Source organism: Gobio gobio (genome assembly GCF_949357685.1).
Source record: "Gobio gobio genome assembly, chromosome: 19".
NCBI classification, from domain to species: domain Eukaryota; kingdom Metazoa; phylum Chordata; class Actinopteri; order Cypriniformes; family Gobionidae; genus Gobio; species Gobio gobio.
Window position 1 is genome coordinate 16,732,856 of NC_137112.1, and position 21,764 is coordinate 16,754,619.

At 36.3% G+C, this 21,764-nt stretch overlaps 2 protein-coding genes and 1 long non-coding RNA gene across 5 annotated transcripts; 2 read left to right on the top strand and 1 right to left on the bottom strand.

The window, feature by feature from the left end:
• The first annotated feature begins 4,244 nt into the window (after window positions 1-4,244).
• Window positions 4,245-6,377, top strand: LOC307142920. 2 transcript variants are annotated; one of them, XR_013818530.1, is made up of 6 exons: window positions 4,245-4,315; window positions 4,707-4,758; window positions 4,965-5,038; window positions 5,251-5,324; window positions 5,534-5,596; window positions 5,694-6,377. It is a non-coding gene; the product is annotated as an uncharacterized lncRNA (long non-coding RNA). The 2 variants fall into 2 exon arrangements; XR_013818531.1 differs by lacking the exon at window positions 4,245-4,315 and having other exon boundaries at window positions 4,640-4,758; window positions 5,694-6,006.
• Window positions 6,378-7,510: 1,133 nt separating this feature from the next.
• Window positions 7,511-9,754, bottom strand: smim7 (small integral membrane protein 7; the record flags this gene model as incomplete). 2 transcript variants are annotated; one of them, XM_079844095.1, is made up of 5 exons in its annotated part: window positions 9,625-9,754; window positions 9,428-9,469; window positions 9,291-9,349; window positions 8,870-8,960; window positions 7,511-8,740 (listed from the first exon to the last, which is right to left on the bottom strand). In XM_079844095.1, the coding sequence occupies exons 1-5, from the start codon at window positions 9,648-9,650 to the stop codon at window positions 8,725-8,727; spliced, it is 234 nt and encodes a 77-aa protein (XP_079700221.1). In that variant the 5' UTR covers window positions 9,651-9,754. The 2 variants fall into 2 exon arrangements, with proteins under 2 accessions (XP_079700221.1, XP_079700222.1); XM_079844096.1 differs by lacking the exon at window positions 7,511-8,740 and having other exon boundaries at window positions 8,866-8,960.
• Window positions 9,755-11,868: 2,114 nt separating this feature from the next.
• Window positions 11,869-21,433, top strand: tmem38a (transmembrane protein 38A). The gene is made up of 6 exons (XM_079844858.1): window positions 11,869-12,170; window positions 15,219-15,375; window positions 16,321-16,505; window positions 16,633-16,720; window positions 17,024-17,141; window positions 20,578-21,433. Exons 1-6 carry the CDS (start codon window positions 12,047-12,049, stop codon window positions 20,791-20,793), a joined length of 888 nt encoding a protein of 295 aa, XP_079700984.1. The 5' UTR covers window positions 11,869-12,046; the 3' UTR covers window positions 20,794-21,433.
• The last annotated feature ends 331 nt before the right edge of the window (window positions 21,434-21,764 follow it).

Sequence of the window (21,764 nt, forward strand, 5' to 3'; positions counted from 1 at the left end):
TTTTACTCATTGGAATAGCTTGATTTAAAATGCTACCCCCCTTTAAAAAAAAAAAAAAAACTAAGAAAAAGTCATATGACTATTTACACAACCTAACAAAAAATACAGTTTGCATCTATAGTTGACCACTCTTTTAGTAAACAACAGCATTAAAGGGCTAGTTCACCCAAAAAAAAATGAAAATTCTGTCATCATTTAGGCTACTCACCCTCAAGTTGTTCTAAACTTGTATGAAATTCTTTCTTCTGTTAAAAAGAAGATATTTTGAAGAATGTGTGTAACCAGTTTCTGGTCCCCACTTATTCTCCACTGACTTCCATAATATAGGCCTATACATATATACACACAAACTCTTCAATTCTTTGTAGACCCCATAAACTTAATGTTGGTCACCAATGTGTCACATCTTATTAAAAAACGATGGGAACTCGACAATCGAAGCTTTCTTCAAAATACCAGTTACAGTTATTATTACAATAAAATTAGGGTATCTTTTAGCCACCAGTTATCAAAATAAATACATATACAAACAATAATGAGATCCCATAATAATGCTGCAGTTTTGTTGTTCAGCCAGTGCTATCACTTGCTCAGTGCCATAACAGAATTCTGCTTTATTTTCTCATGGTTAATAATTGTAGCTTTAGCCTGAGCACACAATTACCACCTGACCTGTTCAATGAAAACACCCAGCACATCCTTGACCTGTAGCCTGCCACAGGGTACCATGTTACATTCCCTGTCTGCCTTCATCTCTGTCCGATTAGGGAAAAAAACATCATGCACGTCATGACAGGACCCTGCTGGGGACTCTAAAAGTCAATAGAATATAATAATCTGCCATGGTGATCTGCCATGTTGCTGACCACCTGCTGTGTTTCGGGCCCCTATTCCCTATGTCACTAGTATAGAGAGCAGCTTGGAGACACAAGTCTGGCAACCAGCACCACCCTCCTGCTGTGTTTCCAGTCTGCGTGCACCCGCAAGCCTGAGCCAAAAGGTCAAACAAGTCCCACACCCTGGTTAGCTCACTGCCCATGCTGAAAGGCACCAGTGATCTCACCAGCAACTCTCTTTGTCCTACGATTAGTCCTTCCCAGACACTTTTCCTCTGCAGACCTGGGCTGTCGTTTGGTATGGGATGATGTTTGGGGGGGTTGAAAGCTCAGAAAGTTGTCCTGGGCCTTGTGATGAGGCCGCCCCCCTAAGGTTAGCCATTGGGCCCCAGAAAAGAACGGAATGGCCAACCCATAAAAATTGCTGCAGACATCCATGATTGTTTCACTGTAAAAAAACAAAACATATCTGTCTCTCTTTGAAGCTGCCTCTCCTTTTTGTGAGATCATAATGTGAACTTAAATTGGTGGGATCTGCTATGTGTTTTATTAAATGTGAACTGTCAGGAAATAATTGCGCTGCTCATTTGGATTCTTCATGAGAATAACAAGACATCGACTTCAATCAACATGATTTAGCCCTGACATATGAAATAATTGACTTTTTTTAATTGAATCTTTAGACCTTTGCATATGTGTTGTTTGTTTTATGGCTCATATAGCATGATATTGAATAATATGGATCTCATACTCTTACATAAAGAAGGAAAAATGCCACACTTTTATCCAGAGGCACCAACTGAGCAAAAATAGGACATTTGGTGCATATGTTGTTATTTACATGGCCAAAAAGTATGGTGAAATTGCTGATCAATCTTTATAACAGTCTAGCATTACATAAAATGCATAGTTGTTACTCTCTATTTCACAATAATATGTCATAAGATATTTAAATGCTTAGTTTTGTGATCAAAGCTCTTTAGTTTTTATTGTTGGGGGGGATAAACTTTCCTCGAAATCATATTTGATACTCACATTTTAACATGATTTTTCAAAAATAAATAAATAAATTATGTATGGATCAAGGAAACCTAGCTGCTTCAATTCAGTAAAATATTACTAACAATACAAAAGTTATTACATTTAGGCTACCTTCTAAAAAAAATAAAAAAAACAGTAAAGAAAAGATTTCCAAAAGAGACGCATCACCTCACGTCAGCAAAGTTTTGATCATGTTGATGATTTAAAATAAGATACACCTTGGGTTTTTGTGATATGATTTTAGTGCTTAAAAATTCAAATAAAGTGAAGAAATCATAGCTATAGCCAAAACATGCATTTTCCTGTTATTTGGGTAATCCTTTCATTTTGGACAGTGGTTTTCCTGCCATTCAACCATTCTTAAGATCTTGATTCCTCTCGACTAGTTAAACAAGGCAGAAATTTGTCAACTTCAACTAGTAGACTACTAATTTAGTTAGTTAATTCCCCAAACACTGGAACAAAGCGACTGACAGGTGGGATCTCTCAAACAAGATCAACTGCAAAAAGCCACTATTTAAACCAGCTCTTAAAACGTATTTGCAATAGCTATCCAACCAGCCTTTACTTGTATTGTTTTTTTATTATTATTATTATTATTATTATTAATCGCTTCTGCTTTCAATTGCAAGTAACTTAAATTGGCAACAAAAATAAAAAAAAGATTTCTGAACGATTTTAATGATTAGCTAGGCTATATTTCATACCGGGGACATGTAGCCTAGCCTAACAAATGCTTTTTGTGTGTTCTCAGTAGTTTTTACTAATGTTTTAAATTATATATTTTATATCAGTAGGACTCTTTGCTTAATAATAACATGTATTTTATAGTTAATTCCCATGAAAATGTATAGGCCTACTTCATACAATGTCCTGGGGACTGAAATGTTATTCATTCGGTGGAATGGCTCACGTGCTTTAGTGAAATGGCATCGCAAATAAAATAAATAAAATATATTTATTACGTGATTGATCATTTTTAGCAAGACTAGCAGCGCTTCACATGATTTGAAGGGATGTTTTGCACCAGAGACACATGGGGGACGGGCTCTTTTTAATATCAGTTGTTGATGGTAGATAATCCCACTACTGGTAATTCGCGACTTTAGTTTCTTTGTGCTAAAACAAAGAGCTGGGAGCCCCCTTATGTGCAGACGTAACACATTCAGCCGTTCTATGTAGCCTACTCGACTTACAAAACACAAGATATGTGCTAATGTAATCACACAAATAGGCGTTAACTGCCCTAAAGTGAACGTGCAAATTTGTGCATAAAAATGCGACCCCCCCCCCCCCCACACACACACACACACACACACACACACACACACACACACAAACTAGGCCTACCATGGATAACACTACGAAACAGCCTACTACCTCTAGTCTAGTAATAATATTAACAATAATAATACATAATACAAAGATTAATGGCTAGACAATTAAAGAATATAGGCATAGGCTAGACTTTTAAAAATATATTTTAAGATGGGCGTGAACATATCAATACTGAAGTATCATGGCCTTGCCAAATTGGCACTTTGCAAACTAAATTTCTTACGATATCCTATATGATACGAATATGCTAGATTTGTATGGGTAAGAGCGATAAAAAACATTCTGACCAAAAAAAAAGGCAGTTTGTGCAGCTGTTTTTGTTGACGATGTTTTCTGTGTTTTTGAGCAATTCGGTAAAAACACAATAAAAACCCTCAACTGAAAGTAAAAAACATTACCTAGGCCTGTATAAAACATTCTGATATCTGAATGCAGAAATAGTTTAAAACACAATCATTTATTAAATACAGAGGGGGGAGCTGTATAGGCGGAATTCAAATTTAGCCTATACTGCCACCTTCCGGAGACAATATGGTAAAACGAGACGAATAGTCACCTGATAGTCACCCAGCAATTTTACAGCCATTGTGTTATATTTAAAGTATTTTTCAAAATATTCCAAGTAGTTCGGGTAAAAATCATTTTACAGCTATATATGGGGGGGGGGGGGGGGGTGGAAAATGCAGTGGATCTCATTTTGTTAATGGCCTACAATTGCACGCTTTTTTGAGTAGCCTATTTTAACCATCTTCTAAATAAAAATATATATACATATATTTTAAAACACTTAAAACGAGAGTAGCCTATTGTTGCATATTGCAATTAATGATCATAAATATTTTAGTGAGCTATCACTTTTTCAGGCATGTTAAAGTAAGGCTAAACAAATAACAACACAATGATATAAAGAATGGCATGATATGTGTTGCTTTGCGTGTAACATCACACCCTGAATGGTTAAAATTATATAAAAATGTACCTTTAGATTTACCGCTTGTCTACGTCTTTTAATCGCGACAGTCCATCACTGCGCATGCGCACGGACTATATAATGCGTGGTCGCCTGTTCGTTCTTCCCAGTTCCTTCTTCTTTGTTCAGGGTAAGCAGTATTTACTCCTATTTACTCTATTTATTTAAGTTAAGTGTTTGTAAAAACAGATGTTATGGAGTTATTGAAAAATTCACATTGTGCTTAAATTGTATGGATTAAAAAAAAACTTTAATCACGGTTTTTCGTGTAGTTTGCCGACCACGTGGCTCGTTTCCGTTGCAAGCGGGAAGGCGTTTAGACCTTCGAAACTTAATTGATTAAAAACTGTAATGTTTCTCGTATTAACGTAAATGAAATGTCCAAACACTAGGTTAATGTGACTCTGTTTCATCGTAATACTGCATACTGGCCATCGTTTCAGTTTCTTTATAGCAGATTATTTGTAAATGTCTAATTCTCTAACAATATACTTGACTCCCTTTTATCTTGTTTGTTTCAGTATGTGGGCTGTTGGAAAATGGATCTTTGCTCTAGCGCATACTCCGATCTTGGTGAGTTCAGATTCACTTTAGACTCCGCTCTAAAACTTCTGGTAGCAATGATGACTTATCTTTTTTCCCCAGCAGATCGACTCTGTTGACTTAATTTTTTAAAAGAAAATAAGCCAAGTGAACTGAGCAACCAGATAGTTGAGAACTCAAGAAGTAAGGGGTATTTTTTTTAAGGTAACTGAACTTTACTACTCCCTTCCCTACAGATCATGCTAGAACCAAATGGATAACCTCGCGGGGATCGGGCTTTGTTTCTTAAGTCCTACACACACTCAAACCGGTAAGGCAGAACATGGTTTTTGGGACTGTTTGCCTGCCATTTATCTGGTGCACATGATGACTGATCTTTTTTCCCCAGCAGATCGACTCTGTTGACTTAATTTTTAAAAGAAAATAAGCCAAGTGAACTGAGCAGCCAGGCAGTTGCAAAAACCTAGAGCTATTCAAGGATTTTTTTTAATGGTAACAACTTTACTACTCTTGTCCCCACAGATCATGCTAGAACCAAACGGATAACCTCATGGTCATCAGGCTTTGTTTCTTAAGTCCTACATGCACTCAAACAGGTAAGGCTGAACATGTCCTTGAGACTTGTGTTTGCAGTTTTACCAGGTGCACATGATGACTGATCTTTTTTCCCCAGCAGATCGATAGTGTTGACATTTGCTCTAAACTTAAAAGCCAATTTATCTGAAGCACCACCAGACTTGCTTGGCATACAAAGTTACATGTGCATTTCTTTGTCATTAATTTTTTTTCTTCTCCCTTTCAAAAGGAAGCATTGTAATTCAAGAGGACTTTTACATGAGTGTCCCTTGATGGATGCCAACATGTGAAGGTAGTCTGTGTATTTTTATTCTAGTGTTTGTATGTAGTTTCTCTTCCATTCACAACTTCAATTGTAGATTTTAATCTTTTCTCTTGTGCACTTCTAGGGCTCTGAAAGACTTGTACCCCAAAGGCCCTTCAGTGCCAAACTTACGTGAAGTGTGTGATGGCTGTCTGCAAAGCAGCCCACATTTACCAGTGATTGAGGCAACCTATGCCTTCACCCATTAAATTAATGGTTGGTTTGTGACAAGTCATTAAACTTATGAATTATTTTCAATCTGGGGGCAAAGTGATTTTTAACTTGCAATTACAATCTTCAAAAAAAGTGTGCTATGATGGCACCTACACGTTTTCAGTGCTTACACAGAACCCAGATATGTTCAGACAATGACTGTATATTCAATAAACAAATTATGATAATCTGTTGCCCAAGTATTTTATTTACTGTAATGTTAACTTGTTTTACTTATAATGTAAACCCATGAGGTAAGCATTTCAAAGCATATTCATGTATCTTAACTTCTGGTTGCATGAGCCTAAGCTCTTTTCAATGAAATCCATGCAAAATATCAAATCATTTTGGAATACTTTGATATTCTTCAGTTTTATCCAAAACAGAAATGCAACATATAGAATGTCATATGGCCAAAAAATATTTTTTTGTCTAGTTGTGTATAACGCATGAAAAGTGTAACTGTCTTTTACAAGGTAATATGGTGTAACCTTGCTCTCACTTAAAATGTGTCCTTGAATTGGAAGTAAACTAAGGTGTGGGAACCTAAAATCAAATCCCCCAGACTGATCATGAGGTGTTTTTTTTTAATACCAGTTGAAGTTAACAGTAATGCGCTGCAAAAAGCGATCAGTTGACTTCACTGAACAGTGAGGACGCATGTTCCCTTGAATGAACTTCATGTGTAGTTGAGAAATTAAGTTATGCAGGGTTCCTACAGTTAGGAAAAGTACAGAATCTGAGTAATTTCCTGAGATGGAAAATGTTTCCAGACTATTGCTCCTATTCAGTTTTCTAAAATATAAAATTAAGGATTTATGACAATTTATCTCAGGCTGGGTTAATATCAGTTCCTCCATGTATTTTTTTTTTTTAACCATAATTTGCAGCCCCAAATCACTAGCTTTTTTTTTACTTTTATGTAACCAGTCCATTTTATGAAATTCAAACAATAGATACCATTCTAGTGCTCATTAATGTGAATCACTCAGTTCAAGCGAAGCGGTAGCATGGAGCACATGAAACTGATCATCTCTTTTCTACTGGATATAGCATGAAATATAATGTCAGAAGGAATATTAAATGATACACAACTGCTGAAATCCATATGTTTCAAGTAATAGCTCGATCAGTGTTTAAACCACAAAAAGACATCAATAAAGCTTGTGAACCAGGGGTGCTCAATCCTTTTCTAGGAGATTTATCTTCCTGCCATGTAATGTTACATTTACCTAGTTGATGTTTTTGTACTGTGCCTGATACATACCCCAATGAATTGATATTGAATTGAAATCAGAATTGAATCGCAAGCTTGAGAATCTAAATTGAGTCATGAAATTTGTCAATACCCAGCCCTACAAGTGGAGTGTTTTCATGGTAAAATTTGAGTGATTGTTTGATGGTCAAATTCCTTTCCATAAGTGAGTCGGTTTTAAACTTCACTAAATGAATGTGCATGTGTCACTCAAACCAGCAAAAGATAAAGGCGCAAACAATCATGTAAATCAGACTGTACTTTGCTGTTTGGTGATCATGCAACATCAGACCACATTTACAATATCAGTCATGTATCAGAGGTGAATATATGCAGGCTATAAAGGTTAGGTTTCTTCTCTGGATGTTATCACTTTGAGAAAACCAATGAAAAACAGAACATTTACAAATGACTGGACTATTAATCAAAAATCATACTGTGTGAACCATTTATTTTAAATATGGTCTGAAAAATCCTTTGAAAGGAGGTCTGGAAAAGTATGGACTTTTGGAATGTGTAAGAACCCTGGTCTTGTGGAATTGTCAAGTTCACATAATTCATATTTTTTAATTATGCATGCCGTTTATTACTTAATTTTAAGGCAACGGGTTTCCTTACTTTTTTAAGTAGTCAACTGATCACTTTTTACAGCTTGGTGCTTCTGCAAACTAAAGGCACCCACACATTACAAGATAAATTGGGCCAATTTTGGACCCAGATCACTCCTTCTGACAATCTTGGGTAAAGTCCCGATTGTCTTGATTGAGACCAAATCAGAAAGCGAGCTTCCGATCCAAACCCTTTTCTGCAAATGTTCTGTAAAAAGCGGTCCAAACACTGTTATCGCCATTTCATTTTATTCAAGTCCCGTTTGACCACAAGAGATTTTTGCAGGATTTTCTGTGTACAAAGTCTGGAATCTGGTAGTTTGTGAATGGAATCTGTGTATGGTGTAATTTTTTGGTCACATTGCAGAACACTAGAGGAACAAAACTGTTACATCTATGAATTTTTGTTTTTTCGTCATATTTGAGGTCTTTCACATCGGCTAGAGTCAGCCATAACTTGGTGCATAATACACTCCAAGTCAATATTTATAACCTGAAAGCAAGGTGCCTCAACGCATTTAACACTGACATTTTCATAGCAGAACTGAATTTTCAACTGCTTAAATTTGTATTCATATTAATCAAACAGTAGCTATTAAAATGTGTAATTTATTATTTCATATCATGATCAAAAAGCTTGGATTTCCCATACTGAGATTTGACATGAATGGACTGCACATTGATTTAAACCTAGCTCTTACTGGGTGAAATACTTGACAGTAGATATATATATATATATATATGTTACTGTGAGAAGACAGTTCAAACTCTTCTCTGTAGTGCGCAGCTGTTTTAAACTGTACTTTTTAATCAAACAAAAACTAATTCCCATGTTCTGTCCTTATTTGATTCACAGAAAGTAAAAGCAATATTAATTTACACACTTTTGTACAAAATATACAGACGTCTTGTGAGACGTTGGATAAGACTAAGTATAAGACTTAAAGACATCCTGCACTAAAAAAATAACCATTACAAGAAATCCACCCAATAATTATATATTTTGTGTTTGTAGTTATCCTCACTGTAACAGCCATGTATTATGATCCAAATAACCTGAAAAGAAGACAAAGCACACATAGAACTCTATTACACAGTAAAAACTCTCCATAAAAACAGCTTTCAATATTGCATAAACAAGCATGAAAGTAGGAAACAACTCAAATTTTTACAGTCAATACTTACACGATCATGCAAAACATGATGAAAATGTTCCAAAGGGCGATGAATATACGAAAGTACCGCAGACTCAGCAAAAACTCTCTGATATTGTCACCTAAAGACAAATAATGCATGATAAGAGTCAAATTAGATCCAGGGCTAAAAATCTAAAGGCAGAAATGCAGCATCTTTTACCTAATATTCTAGTTTATATACTTTTTACAACATAGACGATTCGACACTTTTTGATGTATGTGATGGACTTTCTTTTTTTCAGATAGATAGACAGACTTTAAGAAAAAAAAAGAAGAAAAAAAACTATAGTTGAAACTGCATGCTGAACTAAAACGAAGCATTTTACCATTAGTGGATTATTAATATTACAATTAAATTACAGCATTAAATTAACTATTACTTCGTTACAACGTTAATGAATTGCTGTTACCAGTGCTGGATGATCCAGATTCATCGCCAAAGCCTTGAGACTGTGTTTCCCTCTTCTTTCTGCGCAAAGACACCGCACAGATTAACAAACAATCCTCCGAACTAAAACTGTAAGACAACTTTTGTGTCTTTACTCACAGTTTAAAGTTGAGCACAGCGCCAGCGTTCATGAGCAGAGTGCTGAACACGACAGAAGATGTGTGACGTGGAGAGGAAAACAAACTGCTGTTACACTGGGAAATTCATATATACTAGACATACAAACATAACAAATCACTTTATATTTCACAAAAACGTTTCCTGCTTTAATAAACATTAGTAACAGTGAAATTTACCCCAAAATTAAAAGATCTCCGATCATTTTGGCCGATTATATCCGCCTCGGTTCCGCTTCTTCTTCGATCTTTGTATAAGGCACAGTATGAGTCGTTAGATCTTCATCGCCACCTCACGGGTGAAATAGAACATGACAATTCTGTCACTGAGCAAATAGTGCTCGCTGCAGAGCATCTGGATTCTGGAGCTCAAGGAGCTTAACCTGTTTAATGGGTGGAGAGATAGGGTTAGGGTGTGGCTAGGGGATGCAGCTCCACCCATCATGCCCACAGTAGGTCAAGAGAGGGGGAGCTGGAGCTCCAGAGGCATGGATCCTCTTCAGCCCCTGGCCATGAACCTATACAATACTGAGTGTTACATTTTAAGCATGGCCTACAATAACATGTATATGGTAAGCTATAAGAGGCAAAAATGCAATACATAAAAAAAATATATATATATATATATTGTTTTTTTTTGTTTTGTTTTTTACAGCATGAAAGAAGGAAACAACAATGTTTACATACTTACACAATCATGCAAAACATGATGAAAATTTTCCAAAGAGAAATTAATATCCAGAAGTACCGCAGACAGCATGATAAGAGTCAAATATAATCCATTCCAGGGCTAAAAATCTGGGGGCAGAAATGGCCTACAGTAACATGCATTTGGTAAACTATAAGAGGTAAACATGCAATCCATAAAAAAAAGATGTATATGTGACCCAGAAAAAAAGGTTTTTTGAATTGAGTATTTTTTAATGTCATTACATTGTTTAGAGCATAACATTTTTTTTGTGGAAAAATTATATTTTATTCATATGTCATGATATGTCCTCTGTAGTTGACACCAGGAAAAAATAAAATGGCATTAAATTGCATGTATAGGCAAAAACAATGGGATTTATTTTTAATTCACCAATCAATTTTTAGGTTTCAATTATTCTGAACTATGTTATGAAAGATATAATGAAATGCATTGCTATACCATTTTACTAAATGGCCATACTTGGATTTTCCCATTCAATACAATGTATCTATACTGCATCTAATTTGCATATTAATGTGTTCTTGGAGCAACTTCTGGAAAAAAGAAGTGTAATAACGGGAGTAATAATTGGCAACATTTTCATAATAATATCTAATATTTCATAAGAATATTGATGTGTAATTTCTTTCACTTGGTATGTCTCCAAAATGCCTGATAAACATGATTTAAGTCCTGGCGTCCACTGGACATTTATGAAATCAATGCCGTTTTGTAACAGAAAGTCATATTTTGATTAGAAATACCCCAAAACATTTTCCTGAAATGTTGATTTATAACAAACAATTTTAAAATGAATCCGATTTAATTTATAATTAAAAATATCATATTTCCATAAGAGTGCCAAGACCAAGAAGTTGTTGACCTGGTGAAACCTCCAAACATTTGGTATCTATGCAAAGCCCAAAATGTGCTCTTTACAGGACATCCAGACTAAAAACTGTGACATGTATGATGTCAGAGAAATTCACAAAAATATAATGTCCACTACAGTGGACAAAAGTCTAGTCGTGGGTCCCAGGAGGATATATATATAGTTAAAACAACACATAATAATAATAATAATAATAATAATAATAATAATAATAATAATAATAATAATAATAATAATAATAATAATAATAATAATAATAAATAATAATTTAATAAATCAGCATTTCAATCATGACAACTTTTTTAGAATGATATGACAATGTTAATGTATTTGATCATGGTAGTGGTTGGTGGAAATCAACCTGGGAAATCCGCGGGCATACATAAATGCTAAAGCAGATCTAAACAGGTGGAGCTGGGGGAGGTGGAGGGTTTCAGAACTAGCAGCACACAAGACCAGTTTAAAGCTGGGACTGAACCAGACTATGTTGATCAAGCAAGCTCTTTGGCTGCAGAATCAGCTGAGCTAATCGGCTTGTGCCCTGTAAATGATGTAGTAGATTTTGTACTTTGACCATGTTGGTACAAAAACACTGCATTGCATTCACTGATTCAAAAACACTGAAATCCATTCACCATGCTGATTCACACAACCCAATTAATAGAATATGCTACTAACACGTCCAAAATGTATATTCAAAGAATAGCATAGTATTATCTTATATTAGGCGATTTACGATCGAAATGGCTTAGTTGATGATCGATTAAGCGCGCGCATGTCGCGGTCATCCAGTAGGCAGTCTCTGCGCGTGAGCAGCGTCCGTGTGTGTGTGTGTGTGTGTGTGTGTGTGTGTGTGTGTGTGTGTGTGTGTGTGTGTGTGTGTGTGTGTTGATTTCACCTCAACAGTGCGCCTGAGCTTGTGCTGTGTATTAATAGGCATCTGCATGTGAGTAGAGCCTTTCACTCGTGCACACGGCGAGTCTCCTGAAGATCTGTTCATGCGGTAGAGTCAGAACATCATGGACGTGCTAGATGTCCTCAATCTGGGCGAAATTGCCCAGTATTTCTCGAAAATGGCGATGTTTCCAGTTTTTGATGTCGCTTATTATATCGTGTCAATACTCTACCTCAAATATGAACCAGGTAAGTGGAATTGTTGTTTAGGGATAATAACAGAATCTTGCACTAGAGCTTTATTTGTGTTAAATTAAGATTTTATAGGCTATTTATCTTTGCATTTACGCGTGGAACAAGGCATGTGCTATAAATTAATCAACAGCGTTATATATGAAACAATTCATTCTCAAATCATAGGCTAATTATTATTGTTTTCAACAAGTGTTATGCAGCCTAATTTGTTTCAGGGTTCATTGTAACTCCGACATTGTTTTTGCAATAGAATGCAGAATAGTCATGTTCGTGCGTTTTCAATATTTTATTCATGTCTCTACGTCTCAATCGGCTATTTTCTTTATGGTGAAGAGTTGTCTCACTCTCGAAGACCCTCCTCGAAACACGATAGAGTCTGTGCACATTCCTCTGCGAGTCTCGCTGCAATAAATAGAAGCGCCCTAAATAGACAGAAGCAGAGAGGACAAAACGAAGCCCCGTAAATTTGTTAAGCAAATTCTTGTTGCTGAGGAACGTTTTACTACGACTTTGTAATTCCTATTATTCTCAATGGCGATTCCCTACATGGACACTTAAAAATAGCTAAATAAATAAAACAGAATCAATTTTGAAAAGTTGAACAAAACCATTATGTAGCCTATAAGCCAATTTTTTTCATTTGTGGTTGGCCTAAATAATCTTTTATGAAAATATGTTTGTATCATCTAAAAGGATGAGCTTTTTTGGCATTACATAAAACATTTTTTTGCCATTATGGTAATGAGAACGAGATTATTTTTAATGTGGGGAAATGTCCTTAACTGTCATTCATTTTGGGGTGACATTTCGACTAGTGCAATTCACACGTTAGTCGTCATCCAGTAGTTATACTTTTAGGTGAGATTGATTTTTCCATGTTTTAATTTAATGAGCGTGCATCACTTAAAGGGATAGTTCACCTAAAAATGAAAATTAGCCCATGATTTACTCCCTCAAGCCATAGGTGTATATGACATTCTTCTTTCTGACGAATACAATCAGAGTCATATTAACCAAATGTCCTGGCTCTTCCAAGCTTTATAATGTGTTTGTGTAAGAAAAATATCAATATTTAAAACTTCACGAACTGTAATCTCTTACTTCCGCTAACTGCCGTACACGTGTTTTTATGATGGATACATGCACTTTTATGGACTTCAAAACAGAAACTCCCATTCACTACCACTATAAAGCTTGGAAGAGCCAGGACATTTGGTTAATATAACTGAGATTGTATTCATCAGAAAGAAGAATGTCATACACCTAGTATGGCTTGAGGGTGAGTAAATCAGGGGCTAATTTTCATTTTTGGGTGAACTAACCGTTTAAAATGGCATCAGGTTTTCAGATATACCAGGGCACAGCTATAATAGAATAAATATATATATTTATATATATATATATCCACCACTTTGTCCAAACATTAGCCAGTTGCTATCCTGTCAGCTGTCTGTGCGTGTTGGATGTCGTGGTGTGAAACAGGCCTGCAGTTTGAGATGAACAAAAAGCTTTAGGCTTCTGTTTATTTTTAGGCCACATTTGAGAGGATCATTTTTCATTCAAAATGCCTGTTGGGTGCGTAACTACCCAAGCTACACCTGTTCTGTAAGATGTGTTCATCCCTAGAGATTTCAGAGGGGTGGTGTGTGGACCCCAAGATCTTGATATAACGTCTCTTAGTGGTGTCAGAGATAATGTGGTAAACCTAACACTGCTTTAGAGAGTAATGTTTTTGATGTTACACTGTAAAAATGTTTTCATTTTAATGGTAAAAGACTAAACATTCCACAGTAAAAATCAGTTAAGGGGATAGTTCACCCAAAAATTGTTGTTCCAAACCTGTATACATTTCTTTCTTCTGCTGAACACAAAAGATATTTTGAAGAATGGTGGTAATCAAACAGTTGATGGGCCCCATTGACTACCATAGGATTTTTTTTTTCCATTTGGAAGTCAATGGGGTTGTTAGTTACCAGCATTCTTCAAACTATCTTCTTTTGTGTTCAGCATAAATTCATACAAATTTAAAACAACTTGAGGGTGAGTAAATGAATGAATTAGCAGTACATTTTTCTTTCTTATCAGTTATGTACATATGATATTATGTTACATCTTATGCTGTTAAACCTTCTGTATATAAAAATTTACATCAAGAAATGCTACGTGTTATGTTCTTTTATTTATCATGTGGTTTTCTCTTTACGGCCTGGTTTTATGGTGGTTGTCAGTATATTATTCGATTAAAAGCAAATTTGAGTAATTTTGTATATTAATATTAATGAAATATACATAATTTGCTGTAAATTTAAGTTACATTTGAAACAATTTAAATGTTGCTACTGTATTTTTATGGTTAAGTTCTGGCAACCACAGCGTCAAATTTATTAACATCAATTTCACAGAGATATATATTTTTTACATTGACTAAAGTACAGTGGCCTCCAAAAGTCTGAGACCACTGAAACACTACTGTTTTGCATTTTTCTAATTTCCAATCAAAACCATATATATTTAACATACGTTACTGTACATAATTTGCAAGAAAGTGGATGCATTTCTGAATGTCTTTGGCGTGTCCCCTTTTTGTTATGAACTTCACAAGTTTATTAAAAACTCGTTGATCAATTTGATCCAAAATGAATTGACTTCTTGTACAAAGGAGTTAAGTAGTTCACCCAAAAATGAACATTTCCTCATTATTTACCATTATGTTGTTCTAAAACCATTTTTGGAATTTTTCAGTGCAATTACAGTACAATGAACAGAGACTTCTTTCAGGCTGCTTAATGCAGTTTTTTAGGTTCAACTGATCATTGATCCAGGGATTATTTTCATTGAATAACAATATAAATGTTGGTCTGTTCACAGAAAACAATCACTTGGCAAACAAGTCGTATAGGCCCCTTTTATGACATTTCTCTTTTTGTGTTACAAGAACAGAATATTTTTTTAAAATAAAAGTCAATGGAGTTTTGGAGTATATATATATATATATGCAAATGTTAAGTGTTAATGTCATATATAATGGTCTGTGTTGATCAGGTGCTGTGGAAGTGTCCCGTAGAAGCCCAGTGGCCTCATGGCTCTGTGCAATGCTCTACTGCTTTGGGAGCTACATACTAGCAGACATCATTCTTGGTGTGTCTCCCATCGACTATTTCCATAACAACAGTCACATCCTCCTGGCCTCAGCTGTGTGGTGAGGATCTTTTAAATGGTTCAGTGCTTGTACACTTTGCATATGACACTGAAGTTACCTCGAAGATTATTTCAAGAACTTGACCTTGACAGACATTGATGAATAATCTGACAATTGTGCTTTTGCATCATTAACCAGTTTATAACATGATAATAACTTGATTAAAATGTCATAACTCATTGTATTAAGTTTTCTTACAGAATCTTATATCACAGTATGCATATTTTTGAATTTCAGTAATGTTATGTATCACAAAACTGTTATTTTTGCAGGAAATGTAACAAAACAAGTACAAAAATATATATAATACAAAGTTTTGTTTCCAGCACAAATAATTATTATTGATAGTTATGGTTTATTTTTTATTTTAATAACCATGTCTATTTTGATAATCCGATTAATTACAATTTAAAGTGCGACTAGTACAGTAAAACAATAATATGAGGAAAACTAATACTATAAAACAAATAGTCCTCACTGTACATTCCGATTGGATTAGACACATCTGAAGCCATTACCTAATATACAGACTTGTTAGCACACATCAGTTGTACTCTATTTAAATGTGGTAAGTTGCTATGAATCTGTAAACTAAACAACTAAACTCCTTTGTTTTATATCCCTTAATAACATCTTTGTCCACATCTTGACTTATTTGGGATATGTCTCGCTCTGTATTTTCACATTTACTCCATGTTTTTTCATCGATTACATGTGCTAATAACATAAAGCAGTTCTGCAGACTAATAGCTATGTGAATATATCAAAATATATAGTAAAACATGGACCAGTTAACATGTTTTTCCCATGACAAGGTATATACCATCATACCACCAAGTTTACTACTTTGATGAAATCCTCTTACCAACATGTGCAACTCTAAACAACAGGGTTCTTGTGTGAATATCTATTTATCAGAATGTCTTTTTTCTCTCTTTTTTTCAGGTACCTGGTTTTCTTCTGCCCTCTTAACCTGTTCTATAAATGTGTGGCATTTCTGCCTGTGAAACTTGTGCTAGTGGCCTTGAAAGAAGTGGTCCGAACTCGTAAAATTGCTGCTGGAGTCCATCACGCTCACCATGCATATCACCATGGCTGGCTGATCATGGTCATTACTGGTTATGTCAAGGGTAAGTATCTTATATCTCCAGAGGGATTTATTTTTGGGGGTCATGTAACACTTCCATAAGACCCTTTAAAAACTCTTGCTCAGGAGATCTGTGCCGCTCTGCTGATTGTCTCTGTTAATACTCCCAGGGTCAGGGGTCGCTCTCATGTCCAATTTCGAGCAGCTGTTGCGAGGAGTCTGGAAGCCAGAGACCAATGAAGTTCTCAACATGTCATTGTGAGTGGTCTGTTTCCTGGTTAAAACCTTTGCTGGTACACAAAAGCTAATTTTTTGGAAAGTCATCTACTAAAAAAAAGTCATCTTTTTGGAAAGTATTTTCTACTGGCATGATCATATCTGTAAATTAAATTATATATATATATATATATAAAAAAACACCATAAAGAAGCATAAAGGTAGTCTATATGAATCATGCCCTTCATTCCTTCATTCCAAGTCCATAATGAGAAAGAGTCTCTGTCTATGTTTTAGATGAATGACTGATATAAACGTGTAGAATGTGGTTCTTGTATTTTTCAGCCCTACCAAGGCCAGTCTGTATGGAGCCATTCTGTTCACTCTTCAGGAGGCTCACTTGCTCCCTGTGTCAAAGAGCACGCTCATCTGCCTCTTCACACTCTTCATGGCCACATCCAAGGTAATATTCAGCATCTTTAAAGGGATAGTTCACCCAAAAATGAAAATGATCCCATCATTTACTCCCCCTCAATCCATCCTATGTGTATATGACATTCTTCTTTCAGGCCTGAGTTATATAAAAAATGTCCCAGATAATCCAATCATTATAATATATAAAATATAATATAAAAGTAATCCATACGGGTCCAGAGGGTTAATAAAGGCCTTCTGAAGTGAATTGATGGGCTCCAGTGGACCGCCTTCTGTATTCAACTTACGAAGTTCAAACCTCTCTCAGTTCAAAAACGCTCAGTTCAAGCGACGTCATCGTTGCGCCAGATACACTTTTTCTGTAAGTTGAATACGGAAGGCAGTCCGCTGAAAGCTAGATATTTTACTTTGTAAAGTTTTAAATATGTATGTTTCTTACAAAAACCCATTGATTCGCTTCAAAAGGCCTTTATTAACCCCCCGGAGCCGCGTGGATTTCTTTTATAATGGATGGATGCACATCATTGGAATTCAAATTTTGGGCTGCCATTCACTGCCATTATAATGCTTGGAACATTGTCAATTCCTGCACAGCCAAAGACTATAGATCTACAAAGACAGTGCACTCCTATTACTTATTAATGGGAGAAACGGCAACACACAAAATGGCGAAATACATTCCGCCTTCTAAAGAAAAGAGCCAATCGGTAAAGTCATTGCGTCACTGCAGATGCCCTTAGAAGCTCTGGTTCCCATAGGAGCCGGAGACTCGCGCTTAGGACTGCACATGCACATTGGCTGGTCTAGCCTGAAAAATGAGAGATGGTGGTCCAGTGGGTTAAACCATGGAACTGATATGCAGAAGGTTGCTGGTTCGATCCCAGCGGTCACCACCAGTGTGTCCTTGAGCAAGGCACTTTACTCCATGTTGCTCCAGGGGGATTGTCCCTGTAATTCGGGCACTGTAAGTCGCTTTGTATAAAAGCGTCTGCTAAATGTAAAATATGCTTTTTTAACGCAATTTGAGCCTAAAGGCCAATTTATACTTCTGCGTCGGCCGTAGCTACGCCGTAGGCGGTGTGATACGCGCGTACCCTATGGCGTACCTTGACGCGCACCTCTCCAAAAATGTAACAACGCGTCAATTCTATGCGGACCGCAAGCGTTGTGATTGGTCTGCCAGAACCTCTCCCGCCTCAGGTCAACAAATAAATAAATAAATCTGCGATAGGAGTGTGTGTGTCCAGAAATGAGATGATAGTTCCTTACGTCTGCTATAACACAATATTTTGTAGTCCAGCGATTCTTTATGCTAGTAAATAAATACATAGATCCGCTGAGTATAGTTTATTTATTTTCTCATTAAAACCAAAGATGTTAATCAGTAATTGTATATCAAGAACAGGGACACATTAGGGTACATTTCGTGAATGAAGTCTCCGCAACAGCAATCGATTACTCGAGCCACCGCTAGTGAAAACAGCGGCCACGAGCTCTGCATGATTTCACAAACGCATTCCAGCGCCAGATCACCTTATTTAACTTAACTAATCAACTAGAGATGCTTCATTTGTATTAGATACAACAACTCAAGCTGCAAGAAAAGCCGCTCTCTCACTGCTGCTGATAATCCGACATGAATGTACACATTCTACCCAACAAGCTGCTTCTTCTTCGGCTGTTGTCTTGATTACACCAACATGCCCGAGGACACTGCCTACTAGCGTCTGCATGTGTAATTGCACATTGACAGCGCAGAAGTATAAATGCTCACGACGGCGTCGGCTACGCGCGTAGCCTACGGCGTACACTCGACGCAGAAGTATAAATTGGCCTTAAGAAACCACATCTGTGGGACAATTCATGTCAGAATTTGTTGCTGATTTGAAATAGGATATTTAATTGTTCAGCTAACAGTTTTTGAGATTTTAGGATTCCCCCATTCAAATAGAAAGGACTTGGTCTTGAACCAAACTCGCTCATCCATGTCTTTATGGACCTTGCTTTGTGCACTGGTGCACAGTCATGTTGGAACAGGAAGGGGCCATCCCCGTGAAATTGTCCAAAATGTCTTGGTATGCTGAAGCATTAAGTGTTTCTTTCACTGGAACTAAGGGGCCAAGCCCAACCCCTGAAAAACAACCCCCACACCATAATCTCCTCTACACCAAACTTTACACTTGGCACAATGCAGTCAGACAAGTACCGTTTTCCTGGTAACCGCCAAACCCAGACTCATTCATCGGATTGCCAGACAGAAAAGTGTGATTCGTCACTCCAGAGAACACGTCTCCACTGCTCTAGAGTCCAGTGGCGATGTGCTTTACACCACTGCATCCAGCACTTTGTATTGCACTTGGTGATGTAAAGCTTGGATGCAGCTGCTCGGCCATGGAAACCCATTCCACGAAGCTCTCTATGCACTATTCTTAAGCTAATCTGAAGGCCACACAAAGTTTGGAGGTCTGTAGCTATTGACTCTGTATAAAGTTGGCGACTTCTGTGCACTGTGCCCCTCTGCATGAGCATGACCCCACTTTGTGGCTGAGTTGCTGTTGTTCCCAGTTGCTTCCACTTTGTTATAATTCCACTAACAGTTGACCATGGAATATTTAGTAGTGAGGAAATTTTCACTTATTGCACAGGTGGCAACCTATCACAGTACCACGCTTGAATTCACTGAGCTCCTGAGAGCATCCCATTCTTTCACAAATGTTTGAAGAAGCGTCTGCATATATATATATATATATATATATATATATATATATATATATATATATATATATATATATATATATATATATATATATATATATATATATAAGGATTAAATAAATAAAATAAAAGTGAAATCCAATAATAAGAAAACAGTAATATTACATCAAGCAACCCTGAGGCAAACATTACCCCTGCAGAGAATGTTTTCAGCAAATAGTTTATTGACGTATGTATTGTATTATATGTATTTATTGACGTAAATTGCATATAATTTGTTCCTCACCCATCATATACAAGTTAAAAATTACATAATCATGAGCAAATAATGACAAAATTTCCATTAAGCCTTTAATGTATATTTTTTGGATTTATAAAGATACAACATTTTTGCTCCAACTTCCAACCCTACGTATTAAAATTCATCTATTCCAAACTTGAACTTGGGAATGCAGCAAGTTTCACATTAGCTTGCGTTTCCAGTATTCACATGCATATGAATTGAAGTGAAAACAAAAAGTGTAGTGTGACCGTCCTTTAACGTGTACTGTACACATACCCTAGTGTACGCATAAAAATCGAAGAGCAAACTGAATAGCAATGCCCAGTCAAGCAACCGCCCCCAACACCCATTCGCTCAGGCAAGCACCACTCACATTTCATTGAGAAAATGTAATAAATCTCAATAACTGAGACATTTCTAATTTCATTATTCAAGAACATTTACTATTGTTTTATTAATTGTTTAGGTGTTTATGACGGCCCGACACTCTCACGGATCACCGTTCGCCCTCATTGAGTCCTGGGTGTGCCACTTGCTATTCGGCTCCCCCCTTGGTATTGAAGATCCCCATGATCACCACCACTCCGCCCCAGCCGCTGCTGCTGCGCCCCTGTCTCCCGCCAAAACCAAGGAGGAACTGAGTGAAGGAACGCGCAAGAGGAAGTCAAAGAAAGCAGAGTAAAATTACAACACAAAATCATCAACCCAACCTGTGATATGACAGAGCTGCTCAGCTCTGCTTGAGAAAGGAGGGAATTTGATGTTAAACCAATGCAAGTTTCTCATTCAATGGTGCTTTTAATGACAGACATGCCACATAGGGACTCTGTAAATAGCTTCCCCCTCTTTGCCAACATCTCTGTCTTTATTTATTTTTCATAATGTTTTCAATCATTGAAGCCCCATTTATCCCATGCATCTGATGATGTGCAGTATGTCACAGATGAATGAATGAAAGAAAGGCAGTGAGATGAGAATCAGCTTCCATCCGTTTGAATTCAGACTTCACTGAAGGGTCGTCCAAATAACTTGAGACTCGTAGTCCACCGCTGGGTGACCCCATTTCCACAGCACACTGCTGCTTTTTACATCTAGTGGCACTGAAAAAATATATTTTCAAGAAATAAATTATAATAAATGATTTTTCAGCCAAAAGCACAAGTTGTTTCAAATTCTTTCAATTGTTTCTGCTGCTGCATTGTGAATATTTTTGGGTCACATGACTGGCTCAAATCACTGCCATGACGTGTTTGCAAGCCAATTGCATGACAAATGAGATTGCAGTTTTGAGTATATGCAGACAAATAAAATGAGCATCCTTTAGTTGTTTAGTTTTTCACACATCACACATAATTTAAAAATTTTACAAAAACCTATATACTTAAAAAATATTTGAATGAATTTATGACATTTAATGGGTACCGTTAAAAAAATTTTTTTTCCATGTCCTCAAACTGTTTTTTTTTAATTATAGGTTAATAACGTGAACATATCATCAAGATAACAATCACTTCCATAAGAGAGTATTTTGGTCTTTATTACTCATTACCACAACATAACTATTTCTAACTCATTTGTAAATGTTGGGGAAATTGAACAAATTAAAAATGTATAAATGATTAAATAGAAAAAGTGTGAATAATCTAAGGTTTA